This window comes from Lampetra planeri, chromosome 29 (assembly GCF_965212315.1).
Source record: "Lampetra planeri chromosome 29, kcLamPlan1.2.h2, whole genome shotgun sequence".
Lineage (NCBI taxonomy): Eukaryota > Metazoa > Chordata > Hyperoartia > Petromyzontiformes > Petromyzontidae > Lampetra > Lampetra planeri.
In genome coordinates this window covers 7,761,951-7,784,247 of record NC_136135.1, presented here as the reverse complement: position 1 = coordinate 7,784,247, position 22,297 = coordinate 7,761,951, and the positions used below count along the sequence as shown (strand labels likewise).

Sequence of the window (22,297 nt, the reverse complement as noted above, 5' to 3'; positions counted from 1 at the left end):
TGGTGAACTGGACTCCCATAGTGAACTGGACTCCCATGGTGAACTGGACTTCCATGGTGAACTGGACTTCCATGGTAAACTGGACTTCCATGGTGAACTGGATGTCCATGGTGAACTGGACTTCCATGGTGAACTGAACTCCCATGGTGAACTGGACTTCCGTAGTGAACTAGACTCCCATGGTGAACTGGACTTCCATGGTCAGGGGTCGGCAATCAAAACAACAAGAGACGATTTTTTTTAGAATCACAAGAGCACACGACGTCATTAAAGAGCCTCATGCGGCCTCTGGAGCCGCAGGTTGTCGACCCCTACCCGAGATTAAGCTGACTCCTTGCATCTTGTCCTGATAATATTTGATGCTCTGTCAAAAGAAATGTCTTAAATAAAATTCCGATATTTGGTTGTGACAATTGGTCTTCGGCGTACCGGTGAACCGAAACAATTTTTTTGTTATTGGCGCATTAAATGCTTGCACCAGCGCACGTGGAAATTCAATTTGTTTGGCTGCGTCTAGTGTTGGAGCGTTTTATTGAGATCGTTATGTGGCCTCACCCAAATAAAATCCAATTTGTGAATCACGAAAGATTGGCCAAAGAAAAAGGGTGCTGTGCGACACCCACCTCCGCCACAGGGATGATAATGATGATGATCTTACTGGCCCAGGCCTGGGACGTGAACCTATGATCTTACCTCAAGGGAGTTTTACTACTCTGTAAAGTGATGGACGATATTTCGCAACCACGTACATACATGAATTATTTGTTATTGTAACTATTACAAAAATCGTGCCCTCATTAGTAGGAGGCATTTATGTTAGGATTGTACCAATGGGTAGATATAATCTGTGGGTTTATAACCCCCTTCATCACTTTATGTATGTTGAACTTCTTTTGCACCGTACGTAGCCAACCCTGCTAATCGGAGGTGTGGGGGAAAGACAACCAATTAAACACAAAACTCACTACGCGTTTTATTCTGTGAAGTGAAGTGCAGATAGACGATACTGGGTCCAACATAGCAAAACTATGCACCGTCTGTACGACAAGCCCTCACACGTCTTAAGCATTATGCAAGTTCCCGACTGTCCTCAAGAACTGCATTTTGAGCATTTTTTCTTAAGTCACCATGAATAACAAATTAGCGAAGTGGCAAACCAACACGCAGCATTGAGATAAAGAGGCAACTGTTGACCGGCAGCGTTCCACAGGGGTCATCAAACCGAAGAGGTTTCAAAAGTCTTCTTCGCTTGGGATCGATACCGTTTCCAGGTTCTTGACGTGACTGAATGATACCAATGTTCCACTCCAGCTCCCTCTGTGCCACGAGCAGGGCAATCTGCAGAGTTGAGTTTTCTTTTTCTTCGAAGAAATCATGCACAAAGCAAAGGGACATGTCTCGCGTTTAAAAACAGACCTCGCGTGTCCACGTGTGCTTCTTTTAGAAGATTGCAAATCAAGGAAGGGGTGTTGTCCAAAGAGGTGTCCGAAACAGGAAGCTCCAAGACAATGTATCTTATTTTGATCAACTCTTATCAGCAGCGTTGCATTGTACTAAAGACGAAACACGAACAGATGCCTTCGTCGGGGAGATTTTTTGTTCATATGGAACCTGTGTTTATCGGCTCAGCTCATAACGAAAAAAACACCTTGTAAATACCATTGCGTTTAGTTCCATGAAGGTCTTGATTCCACGTCCGTCTCATGTGATCGTATCGAGTCACCCGGTGTAAATTTTACGAAGTGGAGCAAAACACTTTTTAGGTGGTGTTGACCATTGGACTCCTTTTGCAATAATTTCATGAAAAATTCCACAATCTGGCAGAGCAATCGGACAATTTTATTTTTTTAGCTAAGGTTATTTTTCATGAGGTGTATGCCGCAGGTTTCATTATATACACAGTCATACTTGTTGTGCTCAAGGGAAACTACCTACAAGAAATACCTGATTATCATCAGCAGTCGTGCGTGGAGTTCTTCCATCACTATCATCATCGGGATCCGCCGATTTGTATCCACTCCTGGCTGAAGGCCTTCCCCAAGCAATCAACAATTCTCACAGTTTTGACATGCAACAATCCAACTAGCATCAGCACATGCGCTTGTCTGACGCTCCATCTCCACATGCGCTCGGGTGTGTTTTCACCTTTGGCTGCCACTCCATTATTAGTATGCACCGAATGTTGAATTTCTTTCAACATCTTTAAAAAACGCAAAAATTTTGCACAAAAATCCCAATCTGACAGCTGTGCTCCTCATCACAGTGAGGATAATTCGTATAATTAATCATGCTGGCGGGGGGGGGGTAACAATGAAGTTGAGTTATGTAAACAATATAATGCAGTCACTGCACGCAACATATCTTCCTGTGTGCTCATTTTCTGGGTATTGTGTATGTGAACCTTGAACTTCTCATACACGTATTGTAACATGAGCAATGCATGGTCCTTCAAGGGAAACCACCTCACATTGTCAAAGGAGTTCCCTTTTTAAACGACGTCTGGTAATCCAGCAGCATTTGTGTAACAAGCGTGACTCTGCTGATGAGATAGAGAAGGTTGAAACTGGTCCTTAGTTTTTTTGCTTAAAGAAATTCTGCTGCTGCTTAATAATGTTGGCCTGGGAAGCCAATTGTCTTAAATGCATTACGTTCCTATAGGCTGTGGAGACAGAAGAAGAGAGTTCTGATTCTCTATCCTAACGCAGTGGTTCTCAAAGTGCAGTGCCCAGGTCAGCAGTGGTCTGCGACGGTCCTCCATGTGGGCCGCGGGGCTGTGATGCACGTGCAGGTTAATCGAGAAATAATGACAATGATTATACCTTTTGTTTCAGACATTCATTCATATTTCACTCAAATTTAATTTTAAAATGAAGTTAGGTAAAACACCTTGATTAAACTACCCTAACCCGAATATCTAAATTCCCCCCCGTAAAAAACCCCATATAGCTGCGTTAAAAAAATAATGCTTTTATGTTCCGGTAATATAAATAATTGTATATGACTGGTATTTTGAGAGAAGTGGAATGTGTTTTGCCATCAGTGGTGTGGGGGACTGGCTGGGTGGTCTGTGGAAATGATTGCATCGGCTGAGCGGTCTGCGGGCCAACACAAGTGTAACGTCAACAATTCGTAGACAGATTTTCTCGGTGGCACTTTCTTTACGGTCTCGTCCACACTCTCTCCACAGTAGCTCAGCCCAGCCTGTACACAACACCGGCCGTCTAACACTGACGGCGCTGACTGAGATAGCCAACTGCTCTCCTTCGTAGCGCAATATCTAGCGGAAACGTTTAGCGACGACAGAGACGAGACGACAGCGACGACGAGACGAGTCCACTCCCAGAACCGGCAGCCCTGAGCCCCCGCTATCAGCTCCTTTTATGCTCCCAGCGTGGCCTGGCTCCGCCCTGACCTCCCTTCTCGAACCCGCCAGCAGGTTCCAGGAGCCTCCAGATGGGGTCCTCCGTCACCCTTGACCCCAGGTCCTCCTCTCTGCCAACACACCGTGCACACGCTCACCGGCGCGTGTCCTGTCTGTCCACCCCAGCTGCCGCTGCTGTCCACCAGCCGGTGCTGTCCACCAGCCGGTGCTATTACACTACATTGAGCAATCATTGAAAGATGTTATTAACCATGTGAAAAAGATTTAACTACGCATATTTGTACCATCTTATTTGACAGGTACTAGTCTATTTTACCGAGTGTTGACATCCCCAGCGTTTAACAGTGCTGCTATTTTGGATTTGGAAGCCAACATCGGCCGTAACCCCGGTTGAGGTTCTCCAATTGTACCCTCCCTTCTGCCCCCCCCCCCCCCCACCGTTCCAGTCCCTGACTACCACATTTAGATCAGAGGTCGCAAACGGGTTTTGATTCCTTACCCGTACCCGGCCACACCAGGGTCGCAAACGGGTACCCGTACCCGATACCCGGCCGGGTAAGGGTACGGGTACCCGGCCGGGTACGGGTAGCCGGGTATCGGGTAGGGTACGGGTATCGGGTACCCGATTGCGACCTCTGATTTAGATAAGCCCCTCCCCCGTCCCCTTAACTTGTATTTAAGATCTTGTCTCTTGGATTTCTCCTCACTTGATACAGTAAATTTAGCTGTGACGATCCCACCTGAAGACGGAGACTTGTGTTGCCTCTGAAACGTCGTGATTTAATTGATTTATTTTCATTCATTATTATTTTATTATTTTTTACCTACGTGACTTTACCGAAGAAACCTGAGCGTACAAGTGTAGTGGCGGAACGCGGGTGAGCGCTTGGGGGAGAGAGGACGTGAGGCTGGGGAGGGAAGTGGGAGGGGCTAGAAGTGGAAGGTGAGTGTGAGACACGGGGGGGGATGTGTGGGACACGGGGGGGGATGTGTGGGACACGGGGGGGGGGTGGGACACTGGGGGGGGGTGTGGGACACGAGAGGGGTGTGCAACACGGGGGGGTGTGGGGGACACGGGGGGGGATGTGTGGGACACGGGGGGGGGGAGGTATGGAACACGGGGGTGGGGACACGGGGGGGGGGGGTGGGACACGGGGGGGGGTGTGTGGGACACGGGGGGGGAGGTATGGGACACGGGGGTGGGGACACGGGGGGGGTGTGGGACACGGGGGGGGGTATGTGGGACACGGGGGGGGTATGTGGGACACGGGGGGTGGGGGTGTGTGGGACACGGGGGGGGGGGGGGGTGGGACACGGGGGGGGTGTACTAGTAAACGGCAGGTAGGATGGAAACAATCACAACCAGTTAAAGCAATTACCTTGTTAATGACATCACTCTGTCTGTTGTTGTATCCTCAAATCTTGTAACTACATTTTAACCCACTTCCCAATGTGGTATCGGGTATACTTATATCATACTGATGAAAATACTATATTCTATCGTAAAAAAATATATCTTTTTAAACATTATATTTTTACATTTTATGTTTCGGCTTGGGTCTAATTGTCCACAGTCAACTCACGTTACGGCAAGATTCGGGGCAAGGAGTCGTGGAGTTATTCTACAGTACATTCATGTTAATAGCGCGTTTAAAAAAAAAATATATCATTTGAAAGAACATCTTGCGGTTTTTCAACAACCCACGGTGCAGACATAACGGCGGTGGGGGGGTGGGGTGCGCGTGTTACATCACGTTGACATTGCAACAACTTCCCAGTCTCAGAGCGCACAACACCACAAACGCTTCTGTTTCGCTTCCACACACAACACACACAACAATGGCACGGGGGAGCTACGTGTGCACGCTGTCGCCCGAGCTGGTGGAGAGAGCTCGCGTGGAGCTCGGAGAGAACCCCGAGACGAGGGCGCAGGTGCTGCACAAGCTGCGGGGGGCGCTCGCTCTCCGCCCCGACATCCCGGCCCGCACGGACGACGGCTTCCTGCTGCGGTTCCTGCGAGCCAGGAAGTTTGACCACGAGGAGACATTCAAGCTCGTGGACAGCTACTACAAGTAGCGTGCTTTGCTGCTGCTGCTTCGCTCGGCACACACACAGAGCGGCCATTGACACTGCGACACACACAGCGCGGCCATTGACACTCCGACATACACACAGTGCGGCCATTGACACTCCGACACACACACAGTGCGGCTATTGACACTGCGACATACACACAGTGCGGCCATTGACACTCCGACATACACACACAGTGCGGCTATTGACACTCTCACACACACAGTGCGGCCATTGACACTCCAACACACACACAGTGCGGCTATTGACACTCCGACATACACACAGTGCGGCCATTGACACTCCGACATACACACACACAGAGCGGCCATTGACACTCCGACATACACACACACACAGTGCGGCCATTGACACTCCGACACACACACACAGCGCGGCCATTGACACTCCGACATACACACACAGTGCGGCTTCTTGCTGTGCCATTGTGGTCACAATGGCAAGAGCCACACACACAAAGACAAAGGCACCCGGGCAGGTTTTAACAGACTGTTGGGCGAAAGTTCATGTAAGCGAAGATTTATGAAGGCCAACGGCCGGCCGCCTATGTCTCCGCAGTGCTGATGTTTTACGCACACCGCATCGGGTACTCATTTGAGGCTGAGTAGACCAAAGGGAAGCCCAGGGATCGGTTCAGATAATCGTCACTGATGTTGGCCGTGAGCGGGAATCGAATTGTCTCGTGCCCGGGCGTGGCTCGAGACACCGAGGTCACTCACAATCAATGGGGCCGTCCATGAATAACGTCACGCGATTTTGGACGATTTTTGCCCCCCCCCCCCCTCGTCACACGGCGTCACAAAAAGTCAGACCCCCCCTCAAATATGACGTCACAAAGCTCTGCCCCCCCCCCCAAAACAAATATAAAACATGCTTAAAATCGCTTTAAACTATTGTCATTGTAGTGCGTATTTAATGTGGCGCTGCACTCTGGTGTTGTAGGAGAAAACATTTATAAAAAGTCTATTTAATTAAGTAGAACGTGTTGTCTATATTTAAAGTTGCGCATTTTGAGGTGACGTCACATTTCTCAACCCCCCCCCCCCTCACACATCGTCACAAATGTCTGACCCCCCCCCCTAGGTGCGTGACGTCATTTATGGACAGCCCCTAAGCACGTCCCGCTTTGCAAAAAATTGGGAAAACATTTTTTTAAATCCTTTATATTAAGTTTGCTTTCGTGCTTGCGTGCTTGCTTGCTTGCTTACGACCGTGCAAATCTTTCGGTCGTTTTTTAACCCACTTCCCGTGATCCAATCGAGCTGACATTTTGCACACAGACTCGTTGTGCGAGACATTTAATGTTCGTGAAAAAAAAATTCAAAAATGTTACACTTTTTAGGCAAAAAAAATGATTTTACATTTATTCAAATACAACTCATTCATGGCTTTGGCTGAACGTCACAGTGTAGGAGCCCAGAGCGTAACCCCTCCACAGGCCGTGGCGGAGTAGCGCAGTTGGAAGCGCCCTCGCTTCCCATGCCAAAGGTCGCGGGATCGATCCCCGCGTCCTCCACAGGCGAATATATTTTTAAATCCTTTATATTAAGTTTGCTTGCTTGTTTAGGACCGTGCAAATCTTTCGCTCGTTTTTTAACCCACTTCCCGTGATCCAATCGAGCTGATATTTTCCACACAGACTCGTTGTGTGTGACAATTAATTTTCGTGAAAAATAATTTCCAAAATTTTACACTGTTTAGGGAAAACAAATTAAATATTTAATTACCAATTGCTTAATACTGGCAGACAATCATCTGACCCATAGGTGGCAGCCATCTCAAGCCAGAGGACGAGAGGACTCTAGCCGCCACGCATATAAAGGATTTAGAGTGAAAAACTTTGTTTTTACGGGTTTACTTGTTTACGGGATGTGTTTTTAGTCCGGTTTAAAATCGGTAGCCTCTATTTTAAGAAGGGTCATTGCCCGAAACGTCGCCGAGTACATATTTGCCATGTGTTGTTGCTAAATACAGTTGGTTTTGCAAGTATGAAGTTGTCTTTAAAAAAAGACCGCTTGCATAAACAAACCTTGCAACAACGCGTGTGTACAGGAGTGAAAGTGCTGTACGTCAAATTGTTGGCAAGCTTGACATCCGTTGTAATAACTAACGGGGCAATGCAGACAACGTTTTAAACACTACAAGCTGAATCACATTTGGTCGCCACTTATTTTCAAAAGTTTGCAAGGAGTGATGGTTTAGGTTGCCCTTGCGTGGACATTGCTTGGGTGGTTGGAGGGTGCAGGCGTGCACAGTGATCATGTTTGCATTGCCCTTCAGTGTAAGCTGAAGGATTCCCGAGGATAGTAAACTGCGGTCATGAACACCATTGGAACCTCATTTGCCAGTAGAAAAATATGATAATTGTTTTTTTACCCTTTTATCTGGCAACAAAACTGACACCTTTTTTTTACAACGAGTCATGTTTGCATAGACCACAATACCTGCAGTCGTAATGCAAACAAAGAACATAACTGATAATGTATGCACTGTCCTTGAAGTTGATTGGTCCACACCCGAGACAGCTTTCCTTAGAGCCTAGTCTCACATGGGTTGGACCAGATGACGCCAAAAGGCGCACAACTCAAAGACAATGCACCATCAGAGGTGTAAATACTTACCCCGAGCTCTCATACTCTGATGTTGTGCACCTTTTGGCGTCATCTGGTCCAACACCATGTGTGACTAGGCTATAAGGAAAGCTGTCTCGGGTGCGGGCCAATCAACTTCAAGGACAGTGCATACATTATCAGAGTTATGTTTTTTGTTTGCATTACGACTGCAGGTATTTTGGTCTTTGCAAACATGACTCCTTGTAAAAAAGGTGTCAGTTTTGTTGCCAGATAAAAGGATAAGAAACCAATTATCATACGGTCATGAAGTTGTAAAACTGTACGGACTTTGTCTGAACTCGCAATGCACCCTCACACCACAAGGAACAATTGTGCAGCTCTTTTGATCAACTCTATGGCAAAGGTTGCCAACTCTCACTGAAGCTATTCCCGGGACGTTTTTATTCCTATTCATTTAATTTCTCATAATACCCTCTTATTAAAATCTCCCGGATTGCTTTCAATAGTCACTTGGAGATCGATGCCAATTCCGGTCAACTCTCTGCCAATCCGGGAGGGTTGCATACCCCAGTTAGGGGCTCCGCCACGCCGTGCGGGTCACGAGGTTATATTTGACTATACATCACCGTGGCGGTGAGTGAAGATAGCGGGGATTGATGCGTGGTCATAGTTCAGTCCAACAATGGAATTCGCTGCACTGCCCACAGCTGGCCAAAACTCAGTCCTGTGGTAAAGTACAAACCATGCACAGTCCATACCACAGCAAACACAGTATGTAATATCACTATGTAACACGATTTTTGTTCCTGGGTACGAAGTGTTATTTTTTTATTGTTTATGCCTAAAAAGTATAGAATGTGGCTATTATTCCCCACAAACTTATACGTATTTTTTGATACGCAGTGTTATTAATGGAGTGGATTATTAACTTTGCTTTTGTGTCCTGGTCACAAAAGCAAAGTTTGTGGGGAATAATAATAGCCATTTTCTGTACTTTTGAGGCATAAGCAATTAGGAAATAACACTTACTACCCAGGAGCAATTTTTTTGTTACACAGCATTTAATGGACAGCCCTTGGTTAGTTCGTTGTTGGTGAAAGGGCTCACCGTAGAGATTGTTTTACCATGGGTTCACCATACCACACCTTGCTGGTTAGTGCAGGTTGGTGAAGCAGGGAGAGAGCAGCACTGACCGATTTAGATATCACTCGCCACTAAATTTTATCCGTGGCGAAACATTTAACTTATTTAACCCAGGTCGTTTTGTTCATAGTGTAATGCGGGCGTAAGCGACCTTCCGGAGGTGACGTCACGGGGGGTGGAGTCATGTGACGTGGGGGGAAGGTTCGGGGGCCTTAAGCGGGTAAACCGGAAGGGGAAGGCAGTCGGGGTGTGAGCGGAAAAGAGTGAGGCCACGCGGGCAAGTGTGGAGAGGGGGGGGGGGCGCCGACGGCCATCGGGAGCCAACCCCGAAGATAAGAGGAAGCTGCGGAGTGGTGTGCAGCTGCGGAGGAGACAGCCAGGAGGGCTGCGTGTTAGAGGCAGCGGTGTGGCTGCCAGGAGGAGCTGCGGAGAGAGAGAGAGAGAGGGCTGCTTGTTAGAGGCAGCGGTGTGGCTGCCAGGAGGAGCTGCGGAGAGAGAGAGAGAGAGCAAGAAGCTGTGAGAGCTGCGGAGGGAGAAGAGCAGCAGCGAGTACAGCCAAGGGGGGCTGTGTGAGAGAAACAGCAGCGGAGCTGCTGTTGTGGATCGGGCCGACATTGGAGTCAGCACCGTGGAGAAGCTACAGAGTAAAGACAGCCGTGTGGGTGTACAGCACGAACCGAATAATAAAGGACACTGAGCCAGACATCGTGGTCCAGTCGTTTATTACACTGGTGTCGGAAGTGCAACGGCATGTCGAAACAAGTGAGGAAGAAAGTTAATCCGGCGCCTGCATCGGCTTCTTCGTCCGACGACGACGAACTCCCCCCAACCACGGATCCTGTTGGGGTGGTGGAGGAGAGCCCGGCTGAGGCGACCACGGGAACGGGAGTGGAGGATGTTGGCGCGGTGGCGGGTCCGTCGACATCATCAGACGCGGATCAACGATGGCAAGCGATGGCGGTACAACTGGAGGCACTTAAGGACGTCCTGGCGCATCTATGCCATCTCGTCGCGCCAGGGACGATGGATGATGCAAGTGGTGCGCCGCGGGCCGCCACGTTGCCTGTCCTGCCGCCGCCATTGCCCACGCGGCAAGAGGCCGCCATTTTGCGCGCTCCGTGGCGCCAAACCGCCATCTTGGCCACGCCGCGGGCCGACGCCATTTTGAATTTGCCATCACAACCACCACCATTGGAAGACGGCGGGAAGAGGAGTCGGAGTCGCCACCTTACAACGGTTAAAGAATTTTCCGTCGGTGGGGACTGGAGCGCGTTCGCCTGCCGCTTCTTGGCGGCGGTACGCACAGCAAGATGGACCGATGCGGAGGCTTTGGAGGTGTTGCCGACTCTCCTGGACGACGAATCTGTCCGATTCTTCCGTTCCATAGCGACCGATAAGAAGGCAACTTTACGTGGTGTTTTTCAAGAAATGGCCGATGCTTATGAGCCACCAGATGATGCGCATCGACGATTCGCTCAACGACAACGAGCACCAGAGGAGTCGCCCGTGGCGTTCAGGGGTGCGGTGCTGGAGCTGGCCATGGCAGCTTATCCTGAGACGCCACAGGACCTGCTTGAGCCTCTCATATTAGGGAAAATGTTGGAGCTGTCTCGGGATCTAGGGATCCCCATGCCTGTGTGTGGGCATGAGAAGCTAACTTCCCGGATGGCTGCTAAGTGTCTCGATGCGCAATTCAACCTCCGTCGCTGGAAACAAGTGACGGCGTGGACGGGGGGGCCCGTCAAAGAAGGGGAGGCGCTGGGGTGGAACCCTGCGCAGGCCGTCTATGTTCCGGATGACCGGGGCCCTCAACAACTGACGGCCGCCTCCGCTCCATGGACGGGACGCGGCGGGCCGAGACCGCGCGCGGTGCTACCAGAACGGGGCCGTCAGGAGGCGAGGCCTGCGCTTCGGTGCAACGAGGCCGAATGTTTCCGCTGCGGGCGTAAGGGCCACTACGCCAGAGACTGCTGGGCCCGCTTCCCGGCTCCGCCGCAGCAGGAGGCCTCGGCACCGGTCAAGTCGGCTAAAGATCCTCCGAAACAGACAGGCCGGCCGTGACATTGCGGGGGACGAGGGGCCCTGCTCGGAGGACGCCTGCCAGGTCTGCGGGACCTTCGAGCCCTGCAGCCCTTCCGACCCAGCTGCGGGCACGGTCACAGGACAAGCCCAAGACTAACTCTTTAGGGACACGGGACGTCGGTGGACTTCCAGATGCGACAGGGGGATTACCCCCTGTCATTCCTCGACTTTCATCGCGTTCCCGTTCTGCGAGTGGGCCGCCGACCGTCCGGGACGGGCCGGCGACCCGCACACGTTCCAAATCGCTTACGTTTCGTTGATTGTTGCTGTCTTGTTATTTTTTTCTTACAGTTGTATTTATTGCATGCTTTTGTACGTTCGTTGATGTTAATTGCGTTGTTGTTGTTCTTGCTGTTACATTATATGCTTAGTGTCCTTTAGGGGGGGAAGCTCGGTTCGCCGCATTACGATTTGCTATTGGTCAGCCGAGGTCGGCTGGGATTTTTCTACGGGGGAGGGTGGTGTAATGCGGGCGTAAGCGACCTTCCGGAGGTGACGTCACGGGGGGTGGAGTCATGTGACGTGGGGGGAAGGTTCGGGGGCCTTAAGCGGGTAAACCGGAAGGGGAAGGCAGTCGGGGTGTGAGCGGAAAAGAGTGAGGCCACGCGGGCAAGTGTGGAGAGGGGGGGGGCGCCGACGGCCATCGGGAGCCAACCCCGAAGATAAGAGGAAGCTGCGGAGTGGTGTGCAGCTGCGGAGGAGACAGCCAGGAGGGCTGCGTGTTAGAGGCAGCGGTGTGGCTGCCAGGAGGAGCTGCGGAGAGAGAGAGAGAGAGGGCTGCTTGTTAGAGGCAGCGGTGTGGCTGCCAGGAGGAGCTGCGGAGAGAGAGAGAGAGAGCAAGAAGCTGTGAGAGCTGCGGAGGGAGAAGAGCAGCAGCGAGTACAGCCAAGGGGGGCTGTGTGAGAGAAACAGCAGCGGAGCTGCTGTTGTGGATCGGGCCGACATTGGAGTCAGCACCGTGGAGAAGCTACAGAGTAAAGACAGCCGTGTGGGTGTACAGCACGAACCGAATAATAAAGGACACTGAGCCAGACATCGTGGTCCAGTCGTTTATTACAATAGCACCGTGTGCTAACCTCTCTCCGCCAACATTCCACCCTTGCGCATATTACAGTGCCACGCTTTGAATCGGCGAATAATCTTCACGTCACGAATGTCCGTCATGCAAATTTGCGAGCTTGCGGTCTTACTCCCCTGTTGACTCCTTTTGCTTGAGGTGCCACGAGACCTGGCCAGACGTCTTCCAGAACTTCCGTCCGTCCGCAGTGAAAGAGTTGCTGGACAATGGCTTCATCCGCGTGTTGCCACAGCGGGACTCCAAGGGCAGACGCGTCGTCATCCAGAGTCCCGGTGAGAGGGGACGCTGCTCGAGTTCTACATTGCACTCTCAGGCTGTACCGCTTGTTGTTTGGTGCCACGTCTGACATTTGGCTCCATGTGTTGGGAGCCTCTTCAAGTACTGAGTTTTCATTTCACTTGTCCGACACGCACGCCAAAAACCGTGGAATGGCCCAACTGTTAGGCATATGCATGGCGCCTCCGGTTAGCATGGTTGACTACGTACAGTGTGAAAGAAGTTCAACATACAGTACATAGAATGGTAGCGGCGGTTGCCATTTGTTGCAGTGATTTGTGGTTCGAACCCACGGCCGCCAGTTTACTACTACCGGTGTATTAACCGTGAAAACACATACCTGTATTTCACAGTGGGTGTTAAAGATCTCGTGATGTTATTCTAAAAATAGTAGGCTATGTGTGACGGAATCATGGTCCAAATTTGAATACATATTTGCAATTGATTAAAATGGGAAATCCATAGCAATCGCTCTCTGCTCCTAAAACTTATCAGAACCCTCCTGATAAACACTACTGTAATAACAATAATAATAACACACAGTTCTAGATTTGAAGCTTTCGTGACTGCAAGGATTTATATTCTTAGGTTTTTTCGGTAAAGTCACGTAGGTAAAAAATTAAAATTAATAAAAGTAAAATAAAAATAAAATAAAAATCACGACGTTTCGGAGGCAACACAAGCCTCCGTCTTCAGGTGGAACAGTCACGTGACTTTACCGAAAAAACCTAAGAATATAATAACACACAGCTCTGGCACGAGGTTAATCACGTGCATGTCAATTTGAACAGGAAAGTGCAATCCTTCGACGACTCCCATCATCGATAATATCCGAGCGATGTACATGACGCTGGAGCTGCTGATCCAGTCCGAGGAGACGCAGGTGAACGGGATCACCATCCTAGTAGACCACAAGGGCATGCGCCTTGCCCACGTCATCAACTTCACCCCTTCTCTCATGAAGAAAATAACCACCGTGATACAGGTACGTTACAGTGGAAGGCACACTAGGGAAAAAAATCACGCCGAGATACGACTAACCCTAATCCTAACACGCCAAAAGTCGTGTCACGTGGTCTCGTGGACAGCACTGTCATTATCACGGCGACAGTTTACATGCGTACGTAATGTTAACGATCTAAAAAAGGTAAAAAAAAAATTGTCCTTACAAATTTCAACGTACAGAAACCTCTCATCCAAAACTCATCTACTATATACTTAAATGAATTTGCAATCACTTATGCATGTTTACATATTTGGGGACAGCTGTGGTGCAGTGGTTAATGCACTGTGTTATGAATACTCTAAACCGATCTTAATTTTAGAACTTTCGTGACTGCAGGAATTATTATTTGTTTCTTTCAGTTAAGTCGGTTAAGTCACGTCTAAAGATAAAATAATAAATTAAATTAAATAATAGAATACGACGTTGTGTTGCAATCGAAACGTCGTATTCTATTATTTAATTTAATTTATTATTTTATCTTTAGACGTGACTTAACCGAAAGAAACAAATAATAATTCTAAACCGAGTTCGATTTCCGGCCACAGCTAATATCAGTGCCACGTGATATCTGAATGAGACTTTGTCAGCAACTCACCAAGCCAGCATTGACCAGTGTGTTGAAGTATGATCAAATAGCCCCCTTGACTAACATTGCACATGGAAGGCCATCATCCCGCGGTAAATTGACAAAGGTCTGTAAGTTACTGTTACATTTAAATAAAACATTTATTCACTTGTGTCTGTACATCGGGTTGTGGCCATTATTACACATAATTTCAATGAATCTAAAAACACTGTGGTTTTTTTCTGTTCATGTTTTTGTTTGATCTTTGTGTGTGTATGTGTGTTTTTCCCAGGATGCATTTCCAATTCAAATAAAAGGACATGACACAATTAATGAGCCATCGATTTTCAAAGCCATGTACGCCTTGGTGAAGCCCTTTTTCAATGAGAAGATGCAAAAGCTGGTGCGTACAATGGAATCACTTTGTTGACACTGATAAATGTGGATGTTGAATCGGCATTCAAACACCTTGCACTAATGGTGTAGGTTTTTTGTGATTGCAGCACATGAGAGTTTTAAGTGGAATATTTTTTTATATAGAAATAAACACCGGTGGTTTGCTGCTGTCTGCACTGTACATTTAAGTACACCATTCGATGGCTGCTATAGTTGGCACAAATTCTCTGCACTTTAACATTATCTGACAGAGTGGCAGAGTGCCAGACGCCTTGATTTACAGCCAAAAAAGACGTGAATTCAAATCCCACTTTGGGGGTAAAGTCAGCCCATCATCTCTTAGTGGTGGATAAAATTTTCACTACTTTTTGGAGGGCCTGCCTCCCGTCATGGGACCGTTGCTTATGGCAATTGAAATGAGCATCATAATGCTCTTTTGGGCAGATAGTCACTTTGATTTCATGGTAAAAGACTAATCATGATGTTTTGATTTATTTTTCCCTGTTCTCTTTACTCGGTTGTATTTCAATTGTGCTTTTTTGCATCACGTAACCGGCCGAAAAAATGTCTTTGACACATCACCTTGTGTCCGATAATTGTCTTGGAAGATGACATCATAGAACTACTTCTGCAGTCACCTGAATAGACCTCTCTATACAAACTAGGGGCACGCCTTTTCTGTGCCCTCCTGAGTACAGAATTCATATTAGCATGTCAATCAAGCCTCGTATGTTTTCAAATTCTCAGAATTGAAATAATCCAAACTCAGTGAAACACAAAATGTAACACTACGAGTTTATATGTAGAGTCATCGGTGACTGGGCTGAGATCAATTCACTCTACTGCGCACCTAAATCTCATTTAAACTCAGCACCTCAGCAGCGCTGGCTCAGTCTTTCTGAACAGCGATGACTACAATATTATTTGGGTTATAAAATGCACTTTTCTTGTGTGGCCATATTTATATAACTTTATTGACACCGGGCACCAGTTTGGGATGTATCTTACTTTCCAGAGCGTCTTAATAATCATAATTTCAACTTCTAATGTGCCACACCATCTTCGCTCATTCTCGTATAGAGAGAACAACTCAGAGGCCCAAGGAACAACAGATAAGTAGGAAAGGCAGCCATGCAGTGAGCTGGTGCCAAACTCCCATCTAAGCTCTGTGGTCCTCTATTTATTAAGGTGTTATTGGCCAAGTCATGCGTGTTTACACGTGGGAGGATATCGTAGAGCCGGAAGAAAACTCACGCGTGCAAGGGGGAAACACTATCTGTTACAGGTAGAACAGATTGGAGTCCACATTGTTTCTGTAATGCCTTCTGCAAAGCCAGGGTATGGCACCTCGAAGGGCATTTCAGAACATTTGTGCGATCCACCAACTCTCACTGCCTCCACGGTGCTGCATTGCAGTCACGTGCGTCTCCACCATCACCTGGGTAAAATGTGAATAATGAAGTTGTCTTCCTTGACCCTTCCAGCCGCACCTAAGCGGTCGCTTTCTTGTTGTTGTTGCTGCAGATGATGTTCCACGGCAGGGACTTCCTGTCGCTGCACAAGCAACTCTCTCCCGACATCCTGCCAGCAGAGTACGGGGGCACGGCGCCCGAGATCGCCGCCGACAGCTGGGCCCAGCAGCTGCTCGCCGCTGAGCCTTACTTCCTCCAGGCGTTTGGAGGCATCGTCTTCAAGAAGGATTTGGCCGCGGAGGTCCTCACGGACGAAGATAAGAAGCTGGAGGATGATTTTAGGCGGGTCATTGAGGAGGTAGAGCCCGACGAGTGGAACAAGGTGTAGGTCGGCTACACTCGCGTCCGACCTGAGGGCCTGCACCTCGAGCCAATCAGAAATAAGTAGAGCTGAGCTACACGATGGTTTAAGGCAGTAGAGGAAATGTAGAGGGATGGAGGAAGAGGTAGAAGAGGGGGCAGATTAAGAGAGAAACGCAGGTATTCCTCGATTTACGAACGTTCCGTTTACGAAAATTCATGAAACATCCCTAATCATTATAAAAATGTATGGGAGAAGCCATTCCAATTGACAAAATTTCGTTTTACGCTTTTTTTAAAAGAATGCATCCTTTTCGCAAATAGAGGGATACAACAGGTGGAGAGAGACAGGCCACTACGATTTACAGCTTTGCTGGCTGGGAGGGACGGACAGTCCAAAAGTTATTGTCAAAATTGTGTTCACTCCGTCCTAACAAACACTTCTGCCCTTCAAATAAACCAGCTATTGTTTCCTGGCTTTTACTGTTTTCCCCAATACTCCTTCCCTATATGAGCCTTTGTGTTGAATCCCCCTTGTTCATTAAAAGTACTGGTAATGTGCTTCACCAGAGCCTGATAGAATGAAAAATCCTCCAGCCACAGACTCGGAAACAATAATAAAGAGTAACGCTAAATAATCGTTGAAAACTACATATGTGTGTGTAAAGACACCGATATAGAGTACGTGAGGATTGGCTAACTGTGGTTGCACCTACTTATGCTGGTGGGTGGCCATTACATGAGAGCTTTGTCAATACAAATGAAATAAACCATAGGTTGTTTGAGACGCAGGTGGAAATGTGTGTGGATCACGCAAATGTTGTGCAACTCCCGCGGGCGTCGAGATACCGTAACCATGGCTTGCCAGAAGGCGGTATGGAAAAAACTGACCAACATCTATCTCTCCCTTCTGTGTGGGATAAGGGGCTGCCCCCCTTCAAGCTTGGGGTTGTTACACGCTTTCTATTAACTCACTGTTGTTGTTGTCGTATCCTCAAATCTTGTAACTCAATTTTAACCCACTTCCCAATGTGGTATACTTATGTCATACTGATGACAATACTATATTCTATCATAAAAAAATATTTTAAAAATTAACAATCTTTTCTTATATGTTTGTTTCGGCATGGGTCTAATTGTCCACGCTCAACTCACGTTGGCTGTAAACCAGCACGGTCCCTTACGTTATGGCAAGCCTCGGGGCCACTTCCTGGGGTCGTGGAGTTCTACCATTACTAATAGGGTACATTTCATTAAAGTGTGTTTTTGAAAAGTTTTTTTTATACTACTTATTATTAACTCTGTTGTCGTCGTTGTATCCTCAAATGTTGTAACTCACTTTTAACCCACTTCCCAATGTGGTATCGACTGCAAACTTGGTATAATTATGTCATACTGATGATAATACTATATTCTATCATAAAAAAAATATTTTTTAACATTCATTTTTATACGTTATGTTTCGGCTTGGGTCTAATTGTCCACGCTCAATTCACGTTGGCTGTAAATCAGCACGGTCCCCTTACGTTATGGCAAGCTTCGAGGCCACTTCCTGGAGTCGTGGAGTTTTGCTATTACGAGTAGGGTACATTTCATTAAAGCGTGTTATTAAAAAAGTATTCTTAAATATTACTGTACTTATTTTTACACACTTGGTATTAACTCTGTGTTATCCTCAAATCTTGTAACTCAATTTTAACCCACTTCCCAATGTGGTATCGACTGCAAACGTTGTATACTTATGATGACAATGCTATAATCTATAATAAAAAAAAATAACAATTTTTTTGTATATGTTTTGTTTCGGCATGGGTCTAATTGTCCTCGCTAATTCCCCACGGTCCCTTACGTTATGGCAAGCTTCGGGGCCACTTACTGGAGTCGTGGAGTTCTGACATTACTCGTAGGGTACATTTCATTAAAGCGTGTTTTTAAATTGTTTTAATATTATTTATTCTCCAGGTGCTCCGGTTTCCTCCCACACGTATAGACGCCTCTTGAGTTGGCTGAATGCCTCTGAATATGCGCGCCTCCGTGTTTGCAGATAGCCCGGCCGTTGCGTGATGCAGTTGCGTAAATGACACTGAAAAAAACCGAAATATTGTTTGTAGATGTCTTTGTATAGTACCTGCCCATTTTATTGTCCGGCGCTCATATACTGTGAAGATTATAACGCCAAGATTATAACGCCACTTAAAAATAAAACTGCACAATAACACATTCTTAAAACTAGTAAATACGTTAAGATAATTCAAAACGCATGCTACATCATAAGAGAATGTCCTTAGCAAGATGCAGTTCACCGTACAATCAACAGACATCACTCGACCCACGAGATGGATGTGGCTAGCTGGCTCCGTTCAAGTTCATTTATTAGGTATAGCCCTGTGAGCCATTCGGCTCTTGAATCGGGTGCAACCGCAACAAACAAAAACAAAAAAACATCTTAAAGTGAATGTGTGACTGAGTGCAAACAGAAAATCCAAGAAAAGGAAGCAAAATATTGCAGAAAAAAACACCGTACACCAACGCTGTGTGCAAAAATCCCAGTGGGATGCAAGTCAAACAACCAACAACAACAACCACAAGACAACGCATCGATGTACATAAAATCGGAGAGGGAATATGATTTGTAGAATATTGTACAGCGAATCCCCGCTTTCTCTGCTGATATGAGCACTGTGCCAACCTGCCCCTCATTAGAGCAGTGGTTGTCAGCCGGGGGCAATGCGCCAGGGGGTTACGTGAGGTGGTTTGGGGCCGTCCATAAATGACGTCACGCACCTGGGGGGGGGGGGGTCAGACATTTGTGACGATGTGTGACGATGGGGGGGCGGGTTGAGAAATGTGACGTCACATCAAAATGCGCAACTTTGAATAAATATAGACAACACGTTCTACTTAATTAAATATACTTTTTAATAAATGTTTTCTACTACAACATCAAAGTGCAGCACCACATTAAGTACGCACTACAATGACAATAGTTGAAAGCCATTTGAAGCATGGTTTTATTGTTTTTAGGGGGGGGGGGGGGCAGAGCTTTGTGACGTCATATTTGAGGGGGGTCTGACTTTTTGTGACGATGGGGGGGGGGGTCAAAAATAGTCCAAAATCGCGTGACGTCATTTATGGACGGCCCCTTTATAAAATGTGTGAAATTATATCACACACGAGAGTCACTGGTGAATAAGCACGTAAAATATAAAATAACCGAGATACAATTTGAATCCATACGGTAACATAGAAGGGCATCAAATATCTTTCGAAATGTATCGATCGTAAACAATGTGGCTTCCTCGAGTTGCCAGCGAGCACGAACACATTTCTCGATTTGAAGTTTTCGTGACTGTAAGGATCCATACTCTTTGGTTCTTTCGGTAAAGTCACTTAGGTATAAAGTATAAAATAAATTAAATCACGACGTTTCGGACGCAACACAAGCGTCCGTCATCACGTGGGACAACCACAGCAGGAAACAATTGCTGAAGTAGGCAAAAGAGCTGCTCATAACAAGGGGTTATACTGGTAGGAACCTCCTGGTAACACCAGCCCACAGGGGATTATTGTGTCCGTCCGTCGTGCAGGGAGGGACTGGGTGGGGAGGGAGGGGCTGGGTGGGGAGGGGAGGGTGGGAGGGGCTGGATGGGGAGGGTGGGGAGGGGCTGGATGGGGAGGGTGGGGAGGGGCTGGGTGGGGGGTGGGAGGGGTAGGGCTGGGTGGGGAGGGGAGGGGCTGGTCACCCCGTGGTGCCCTTATAAAACTCAACGTTTAACCTACTCACGCCGGCTTGTGCCCGCCCTCAAAGTCGGGCATATTTGCGGAATACACCACGCCGCCGTTGACCCTGGCCATTGACCGAGCAACCCAACGTTCCTACCAGCTCCCTCCGCAGGAATGTGTTATAGATGAGGGAGGGGATAAACATTGAGCAATCATTGGAAGGATGTTATCAACCAGGTCAAACCTTAGCTGCTTTATAGTTTGCCTTCATACCCGCATCTCTAGTTTCTTACTCCCAGCCCTGCTCATTTCCATCACTCGGGAATTCGCCGTGCATGTCGAGCTTGCTACACGCTGACTTCTTCTTCCCCCCACCACCCTCTCTATCCTTGGCTCCTCCCCTCCTCCCTCATCTATATAACCCCTTGTTATCAGCAGCTATTTTGCCTACTTCAGCAATTGTCTCGTGTTGTGGTTGTCCCGCCTGATGAAGGACGCTTGTGTTGCGTCCGAAATGTCGTGATTTAATTTATTTTATACTTTATACCTACGTGACTTTACCGAAAGGACCAAAGAGTATGCGAACACATTTGCGTCACGCGTGCGACGAATTGTTGTTATTCGCTTGCAGTTACTCGCTAGTTAGGATTCCTTGCAAAATGGACGATTGGTTAAAATATTGACGTTTATTAATCCGTACGTTTATTTCTCAGAACCATTGCTGGGTCAGGCAAGGAGCGGGTTACTCGGTTGAAACAACATTCAACAAGGGAGGGTAACAGTTGCCAAAAGAGATTTGAGAACCACTGCTTTGGAAGATGCTCCGGGCATGTTCCATCTATGTTAGCGTTATCCGATTAGTCGAGTAATTTAACTCATCATCAGTAATTAATTTAATAATCCGAGAGCTTTTTTCCCATAAATGCTCTTGATTTGCAGGTGTTTCACCTCAAATCAGTGCTTCCGAAAAGCAGGCTTACAAATTGATTTCATTTCCTGAAGGAGAAACAAGTTGGTGCAAAGCTGAATAATTAAATTGTCTGTTTCAATATGACACATGACCTAAAATAGCAACTTCCATGAACATTCAACACTTGTCACTTCCACTATTCTGTTGTTCTGGGAAATAACCCTTTTACATTACAGGTCCATATGACTCAGCTGTTAATAGGTTTATTATTTGAACGCAAATTTTATTTCAAATGAAAAATCTTCACACCAATTATCCTGCTGTTAGAATGTCACATCATTACATAAAAATCCCATGATGGTGATGATGATGATAATAATAACGTACAGTGTCTATCCAGGACAGCTTCAGATGGTCTCAACCCCTTATCGCGAGAGTACTACACTGACGCAGTGTTTTTGGCAAGAAACCACGACACCGAAACTAAACCCGTCCGCACGGAGAGGTTTATGAGCCCTCGTTTAGTCGACTCGATCACGCGTGTCAAATAGCAACCTGTACAATGCCCCTTGGTTCACACGGATTTGCATCTACAGGTGAAGTATCACTTAAGATATTTGAGTTCAATGGGCCACTTGCTGCACGCCATGCATCATCTTTCACGTTTGCATTGACACTTCATCTTCCTCAAGTGAAATATTTGGAGAGATCGATTGAGTCGATTGACCTTGTATGCTGTATGCATCATCATCGCCACCACAAACTACACACATCTACAGGAATCAAAATAAAACCCCTTGGGGGTTTATCACAGTCAACGGATTCCCCTATCTAAAATATTACCGGGTTGAGATAGTTGCGTGTAATATGATGATATACAAACACGTGATTGACCACACATCAGTTCAGTATGTCCCAGTAGTTTTTTTAGGTTTTTTTTAATGACAAAGTTTCTAATATTAACACAGATTACAAGAGTCCCGGGACAGACGACTTCGTAGCTTCTTCCTCTCACGCGAAACTTTAGGAAGTACAACTTTGTGTAACTGACAAGTCGGTTTCGACGTCAACGCATTTGCATGTTTGCGTATCTTTTATTGCAATCTAACGTTGAAGCACATTGCATTTGCAAGTACTGCAATGTGACAACATCGCTTGTGCCAACATGAGTCATGAGCCAAGGGAATTGATTAGGGCCTCATCGCAACGGCCTGCATATACTGCACGTGACAACGCAATGTCAAATCAAATCACAGCTTTATGATATAACGAGGCATGATCGAACTCTCTGCAATTG

General features: G+C 47.2%; 1 protein-coding gene across 1 annotated transcript; it reads left to right on the top strand.

Annotated features, from left to right (window-relative positions):
- Positions 1-4,723: 4,723 nt before the first annotated feature.
- On the top strand, positions 4,724-18,151 carry LOC144728650 (alpha-tocopherol transfer protein-like). Its single transcript, XM_078608223.1, has 5 exons — positions 4,724-5,454; positions 12,491-12,624; positions 13,420-13,613; positions 14,492-14,602; positions 16,120-18,151. The coding sequence occupies exons 1-5, from the start codon at positions 5,222-5,224 to the stop codon at positions 16,393-16,395; spliced, it is 948 nt and encodes a 315-aa protein (XP_078464349.1). The 5' UTR covers positions 4,724-5,221; the 3' UTR covers positions 16,396-18,151.
- Positions 18,152-22,297: the final 4,146 nt, after the last annotated feature.